Here is a 7,513-nt window from a genome sequence, read left to right on the forward strand (position 1 = left end):
TTCCTTATGGATGTGAAGTCAAATTTACCTTGAAGTTAATGATCTATGAATGTAATTTCTAATCCTTTTTGGAAATATGAATATTTTTAAGTAAAAGTTACTTTTTTTTTTCATTTCACAATGCACTTTTTCAAAACATGAGCTCCAAAGTAATACTCTCCTTTTCCAATCAACATATAGAGTTGAGGTTTTTCACGTAACTTGCCTTCCCTACTATTTAAAATTTGCGATGTCTTTCTTTTGGGACCAATAGTAAATATATATGTATATATTACTTAAAATTTGAGATATCTTTACTTCAAGTCAGTCATGCAAATTTTTCTTTAAGATACTATTAAAATTTGAGATGTCTAATAGATCTCTTAAAGAAAAATTTACCTTTGTCTAATGCCAATTATTTATGTTTCCTTTAGAATATAATTGCAAATGTATATTAATTATTGTTTCCAAGTTAGAATATAATTGTAAAGTGCATATTGAAATGTCTATGTGTATATATATATTTGGGGAATAAAAGTACTTTGTCTTGATGATAATCTAAGAATGTCATATTGAATTTTCTTTTTGAAATTCAATTTTTTTAAAAAGTGAATTTAAGGATATGATGTGTATGACTTCGAGAGTAAATTCTAAAGTAATTTTTCTATTTATTGCAGGTAAGGTATGATTGAGGTGGGGGGCATTGTCGCCCACCTTCTCATAAAAGGGCATAAAGGGACAGAAAGCTACGGAAAAAGCATAGAAAGGGCTTTGAGTTTGATGGTGATAGTTTAAGCCATGCCAAGTAAAGACAACAAAATAAAAGGCAATCATTTTATAGCATCAATTGCTAAAAGGGGCCCTAGGCCTTGAATAATTCATGGACTCATAGCTATGTTTGTGAGAGAATTTTATTGCATATTATCCATACTAATAATTAGAGAAAAAAGCTATGGAAAACCTATGCTTGGGTGTATATCATTAAGTAATGATTATATTTCATGCCCTATTTTTAAAAATGGGACCTATTAATGGAAAGGCTATTATCTATGATTTGTGCCATGGGGGTTATTGCATGACATATATATACTTAGGTGTGATTATCATTATGCTTAATTAGCCTTTTTAGAGAAAAAGGCTATGGAAAAGCTAGAGTGGGACGGGTGGGGGGGGGGGGTGGGATGGGATATTATACAAGTAAGAGGTGAACCGGATGTGCAATGTTCTTGCCATGGAGTGGATTGATTGGGCAATAATAATTTAATAATTAATTGATGCTCAATTAGCTATGGTTTGATTAATATATAATTAAGCACTAATAATTCAACAACGATACTTAATTAGAGGAAAAGGCTATGGTTTTGGGCAAAATAAAATTGAGCCTAATGATACATGGTGAACTAGGGGAGAGTGTGTGTGGGGTTGTGGGTGTGTGTGTGTGTGTGTGTGTGTATGTTTTATGATTGTGGGGGTCCTAGGGAATATATGGTTGCCAACAAATTAGCCTCTCTCTCTCTCTCTCTCTCTCTCTCTCTCTCTCTCACACACACACACACACACACACACATCTATAAAGTCAAGTCCTTGAGCTTTCTTGCACTTGCTCCTCTCATGGTGTTCTTTTTGCTCTCTTTTAGCATATAATTGTTTCTTTTTGCACTCTTTCATGAGAAGCCTCATCAACAACACCACTCTTTTTCTTCTGCCTTTTTTTTGTGTGTGTGTGTGTGTGTGGCAATGAGCCAGTCATCTCATCAAACAACCCATACAATTGGTCCGTGATTATGGTTGGGTATAAGATGCTTTTTTTGCTTCTTGTTTTGACTTCAAGTTGCCTAAGAACACTTCATATACAAGCAGCTGTTGTGCACTTGCCTCGGGTTGATTAGTGAGCAAATTGAGGGCTTTCTCCCTTGTAATCTCTCTTCCCCTCTCCTCCTCTCCCTCTCCCTCTCCCTCTCTCTCTCCTCCATGCACGTGCCACACACCCATTGACAGACCCAACCTTGCACAACACGAAAAAATGCAATGAATTCCTCCTCATCATTCCTCCTACAGCAGTGAAGCATTTCATGAGTGGGTTTTTCATTATTTTTTTTGTTTTTTTTAAATGTGAGAAAGCTTGGGATTAACGCCAAATACATCCAAATCTTTTGCTAATTTATAATAATAATAATGATAACGATAATAATAGCTAGTTGGACTGTGGAAGATAAGTAGCAAGTACTCCTTGTGCAAAATATATAATGGCTTCTTAGGTGCCACAGAGACAAAGGGGGGAGTGAAGAAAACTGTGTGAAGTGTAGCATATATATATATATATATATATAGAGAGAGAGAGAGAGTGTGGCAGACTATGTGGTGAGCTTCCCTTAGACTTTCTTCTTTCTGTGTGTGGGGAGACAGCCGACCACAATTATAATTATCATTTCTTATTTTTCTAAAGCATTAAAAAATCAGGTTTCCATGCCATCATCATAGCTGCACACAAGGGAATACTCGCTAGAGGGGGGACCAGATTGGAGTGAGAGGAAATTTTTTAAAAAAAAAAATGGAGTATTGAGAGGGGGATTTTCCAAAAATGGCTAATTAGGTGGCACTCCATGTGTTTAAATCCTTTTGGAAGCTGCTCGGCTCTTGCTAGCCTTAGCCTGCATGTGCTCAAAGATCATCATCTTCTCCTTTTAGTAGCTTTGATGAAGACTAAGCAAGGGCCACAGCGATTAGTTTTTAGCTTAATCTTTAATCTATCAAGTGTGCTAATCACAAGGGTTTAGCTTAATCTTCAATCTTGGGCCTGGGGTAATTTGGGCAAGCAACAAGATTACTGAGTGCAAGGGTCATACACAGAAGCGCTTTGATTAGAGGTTTAAGGGAGCTAATTAATTAGGGATTAAGGCGTCAATGGCCCGTGCAGCAAGCACTATGCACACAAGAAGGCATGTGGAGATCAAGATCCGAGCTTATGATGAGGGGAAAGATTTAAGGCAAGCAGACGAGCTTGAAAAAATGTGTGAAGCTGGGCCGAGTGGCAAAGTCTCTCTCTTCACAGACCTTCTTGGCGATCCTCTTTGTAGAATTCGGCATTATCCGGCCTTCGCCATGCTGGTAATTACTCTCTATTAATGACCCGAGTTCCTGTTTATGCTAATCATCTTTTCTTAAATCACCCAAGTTCATGATTCATAACCCCTTCTATTTTATATTTATAAGTTAAAAAAAAATTCCTTGTTTTAATGCCTTTCCTTGATTAATTTTGAGCATTTATGTAACGAATTTCCGCCTTTTGAATGGGCTTGCAGGTGTTTTGATTAATTTTAGCGTTTATGTTAACGAATTTCTCCACTTTCAGGCATCTGTTTTCACCTTAATTGAAGCGTTTTGAATATTGAATTTCTTTCGGTTGTACGTCGTGTCAGCAACAGTGATTTTTTTTCTTAATCTCTTTTCCTCTCAATTGTAATTAATAGTTTATCTATTTTCAGTTTGCCTTCTTTTCTATGTTTAGGTTGTGAGTTTTGATGATGGAAATTTGTGTGCTCAGTTGGCCTTATTTTGATGATTATAATTTGTGTGTATTATTTTGATAATGATAATTTGAGCGTGCTCAGTATGGCTTATTTTGATGATACTTAAGTTCTTTTTTTACAATGATAATTTGTGTGCTCGGTTTGGCTTAGTTTGAAGATGCTTAATTTTGCACTTAGTTTTGATAATCATAATTTGTGTATGATTGACTTTTTGATTTATTATAATTTGTGTATAATCATGGTAATTTGATTGTTTTTTTTATATTAAGCGATAATAATGGTTTCTGTATATGGCAGGTAGCGGAGACCCAACCTGATAAGGAGATCGTTGGGTTGATAAGAGCCGGTGTTAAGGAGGTGGCTTGTGGATTAAGCCAATTATCAGAGTGCAAATCAGACCAAAGTGATTCAGCCGCTCAGCCACCTAATATGTTTGTGTTAACTGCATATATTTTGGGCCTGAGAGTTGCTCCTAGGTGCAGGTAAGACCTTTATTTTTAATTAAAATCTCTTAATTGATTGTAGCAGTGATTTACTAAAGTATTTTCTTCGAGTACATGCTTTTCAATTAGTATCTACTAATTGATTTATAAATTATTTTGAGCGACTATTACATTATGTGAGTGTTGCGCTACAATCTCACTGCTTATTTGGTTGATTTATGCATAATCACAGCCTCAGTGCATGATATTTGATCTATGTATATAATCAAATTATAAATACTAATTGATTTACATAAAGAGTTTAATTGCTTGTGTAAAGTGCTTATTTGATTAAGCTAAGGTCTCAAATAATCAATATCTATTAACTATTGAAGCTTGGACCTATGGTCCAACCTTAGAAGCTTTTTTTTAACATAAATGTAATTCAGTTGTCCATGTGTGTATCATATCTCCTTGGTTTGTCCATATGATTGTGATGCATTTATTCAGTCAAGCCCATTGAAGAACTATTGATATCTTAATGAAGATTCATTTGTACATGTAATGGATGCGTTGTTCCAACCTTTTTATGCCAATTCACAAATCAATACTATTCACCACATTACTTTTCATGTGATACTTTTTACATGTCCACAACTTAATTCAAGAGCTTATTCATAAACTAGCTATCTCCCTCAAGGTAAACATCTTTATTATTGGATCATGTAAGGCATTGACATGGTTGTGCAACTTTTAGAGCTTAGAATCAAGAATAGAATTGTATTGATGTAATTTTGATGGGGAAAGGCTCGTATAGCAACTTTTAATTTTATTGATGCAATTTTGATGGGGAAAGGTTCATATAGCAACTCCTTTTAAAGGTACCTTAGGTTCCCATCTTTTCATAAACTTCTTCTTTTCTCTCTCCCAAAATTCATTATTTCTCACGTTTGGTATTTTATTTTCCAATTTTTATTAAGATCGTTTTGCTTCTTTTACGTGTCCATGTGATGTTTCTTATGTTCCCATCCTTTTCAAGGTCAATGGTAAACTATTCATTAGCATATCAATCATTAATATATGTCAATACACTAGTGTCTTTTTCAAGCTTTAGATGTAGATGAAGATGAAGATTTTATTGATGAAGTTTGGATGGTTGAAGGAAGTATTTCTTGTCTATGATGGTAACAACATTAATGTAACATCATGCTTAGCGTAGTGATTATAAGACATCGTCATTGTATGGTCATGCTTAGCTAAGTGATTGGCTTAGTGATTATAAGACATCATCATTGTATGGTCATGCTTAGCTAAGTGATTGTAAGACATCAATGTGTATATTCATGCTTAGCTTAGTGATACTAAGAAGAAATTAGTGGTCATCATGCTTAGCTTAGGGATAGTGCAAGACAAATGTATGGTCATGCTTAGTGATACTAAGACAAAATTAGTGGTCATCATGCTTAGCTTAGTGACACATATATAGTCATGCTTCACTTAGTGATACTAAGACAAAATTAGTGGTCATCATGCATAGCTTAGTGATAGTGCAAGGCAACATCTATGTATAGTCATGCATAGCTTAGTGATATTGAAAGACAAATAAGTGTATCACCATGTGAGTGTCATCATGTGACAACGGTATATTTGGATGTGTGGCCATGCTAAGTTTAGTGATGTTAAGGCTAACAAATCAATTAATTGTATCATGGTCAGCGTAGTGAATGTTCATGATGCTTAGCGTAGAGATTGTTAAGACAAGATTAGTTAATCATCATGCTTAGCTTAGCGATAATTAGGCTTTTATTGGATGACAGGCGATTAGGGATTGGAGCTGAGTTGGTGAAGAAGATGGAGGAATGGTGCAAGGAGAGGGGGGCGGAGTATGTGTACATAGCGACGGAGAAGGACAACGAGGCGTCAGTGGGGTTGTTCACAAAGAAGCTGGGCTATGTCAAGTTCCGGAATCCGGCAATTCTAGTGCAGCCAGTGTATGTGAGACGCAAGACGCTATCTAGGAAGGTGCAGGTGGTTGAGCTTAGCACAGAAGAAGCATGCAAGCTCTACAACACTCCATCGCTCTTCAGCAACAGCGAGTTCTTCCCAAAGGACATCGACGCCGTCGTTAAGAGCAAGCTCCACAGGGGTACGTGGGTCGCATACTGCAAAAACAACAATAAAGGTGGCAGTATTTGCAGCGTCAATGGCGTTTCTTCCCCCCCTCCTTCATGGGCTGTCATCAGCCTCTGGAAATGCAACGAAATCTACCAGCTCGAAATGAAGGGCGCCCCCCTCCGCCTCCGTGGCCTCGCTGCCGCCAGCCGCGCCGTCGGCAAACTCCTCAGCTGGCTCGCCCCTCTCCCCACCATGCCCGACGTTTTCAAGCCCTTCGGCCTGCAACTCATCTATGGCATCCACGCCGAGGGTCCCTCCGGGCTCGCCTTGGCGCGCCACCTCTGCTGGCACGCCCACAACCTCGCCAAGCAAGACGGCTGCGCCGTGGTGGCGACGGAGGTGGCGGGCTGCGACCCGCTACGCCGCTCCATACCGCACTGGACAAACGACGAGGACCTGTGGTGCATCAAGCGGCTGCTTACGTCGGAAACGGCGGCTGCAGGGCAGGCGTCGCCGCTTTTGGATTGGTCGAAAGCGCCACCACCGCCGTCACTCTTCTTGGACCCCCGCGACTTCTAAATATGTAACCAAATATTACGAAGTATTAAGTAAATCCTAGTCGATCAACTTAATAGTTGAAAAAGCTATTTTTGCATATTCGAATCTAAGGTTTTTTCCTTTTTTTTTTTTTTGGAAGAGGGGCGGCGTTGCCTACCTTTAGCTGCGGCGCACCCACACCCCTTTTGTCAAGCGCATCACATGGGATCTCTCTTGTACTCCAAAAAAGAGGGCTCATTAACGTATCTTCTACCCCCCCGTTAGAAATAAACTTTCTTTCAAAAAAGTGAAAAAAAAAGGACTTTGGCGGTTTTATAACTAAAATTCAAAAATGTGACTTCACAATTATTCTTAAAGCAAGCAGTTTTTCTCGTGTAATTTTTACAAGGCTGTTTTTTTCTTGACATAGCTCCCATCTCTTCTCTGTAGTCTCTCTCTCTCTCAAATTAGTAGGGCCGTGGTTACTATTTCTCATCCGCCCCCTACCTTCTCTCTCTCTCTCTCTCTCTCTCTCTTCCCCCCCCCTCTTTCAATTTGCTATTTTTCACTCTTTCAATTCAAAAATGTACAAGTAAACTCCTTTGTTTTCTCCAAAGATTCTTCTCTCTTTGGGCTCTCCATATATGCAATAATCAAATTGGGCATCAATATGCAATATATATATATATGAGATTAGTCATGTTTAAGTCTCATTGTTTTTGCATCATTTTCCATGCATTTTCACCACCATAATCCATGTGCAATATATGCTTGCAATTCTAAACTTCTAAAATTGCAAAGTAAAGGATGTCATCAATGTTGAAATGTGCAATGTAAAATGTGAGTGAATCTTGGGCTTCAGTGTGTGAACTCATCCTAGAGGTGTTAGATATTATCTTGAGTGTGGATTGGATAAGAGTGCCACATAGG

At 38.0% G+C, this 7,513-nt stretch overlaps 1 protein-coding gene across 2 annotated transcripts; it reads left to right on the plus strand.

Moving 5' to 3' along the window:
* Window positions 1-1,647: 1,647 nt before the first annotated feature.
* Window positions 1,648-6,701, plus strand: LOC147632538 (putative N-acetyltransferase HLS1). Of its 2 annotated transcripts, XM_086807311.1 has the most exons (4): window positions 1,648-1,894; window positions 2,897-3,087; window positions 3,807-3,991; window positions 5,749-6,701. In XM_086807311.1, exons 2-4 carry the CDS (start codon window positions 2,905-2,907, stop codon window positions 6,623-6,625), a joined length of 1,245 nt encoding a protein of 414 aa, XP_086663437.1. In that variant the 5' UTR covers window positions 1,648-1,894; window positions 2,897-2,904; the 3' UTR covers window positions 6,626-6,701. The 2 variants fall into 2 exon arrangements, with proteins under 2 accessions (XP_086663437.1, XP_086663436.1); XM_086807310.1 differs by lacking the exon at window positions 1,648-1,894 and having other exon boundaries at window positions 2,733-3,087.
* The last annotated feature ends 812 nt before the right edge of the window (window positions 6,702-7,513 follow it).

This window comes from Cibotium barometz, chromosome 13, assembly GCF_041138505.1.
Source record: "Cibotium barometz isolate CiBa-2024 chromosome 13, ASM4113850v1, whole genome shotgun sequence".
Lineage (NCBI taxonomy): Eukaryota > Viridiplantae > Streptophyta > Polypodiopsida > Cyatheales > Cibotiaceae > Cibotium > Cibotium barometz.

Coding starts and splice junctions, on each gene's coding strand:
- LOC147632538 (XM_086807310.1), top strand. CDS start 2,884: ATGGCCCGTGCAGCAAGCACTATGCACACAAGAAGGCATGTGGAGATC. Junction 3,088..3,806: donor ATCCGGCCTTCGCCATGCTG/GTAATTACTCTC, acceptor TGTATATGGCAG/GTAGCGGAGACCCAACCTGA. Junction 3,992..5,748: donor AGAGTTGCTCCTAGGTGCAG/GTAAGACCTTTA, acceptor ATTGGATGACAG/GCGATTAGGGATTGGAGCTG.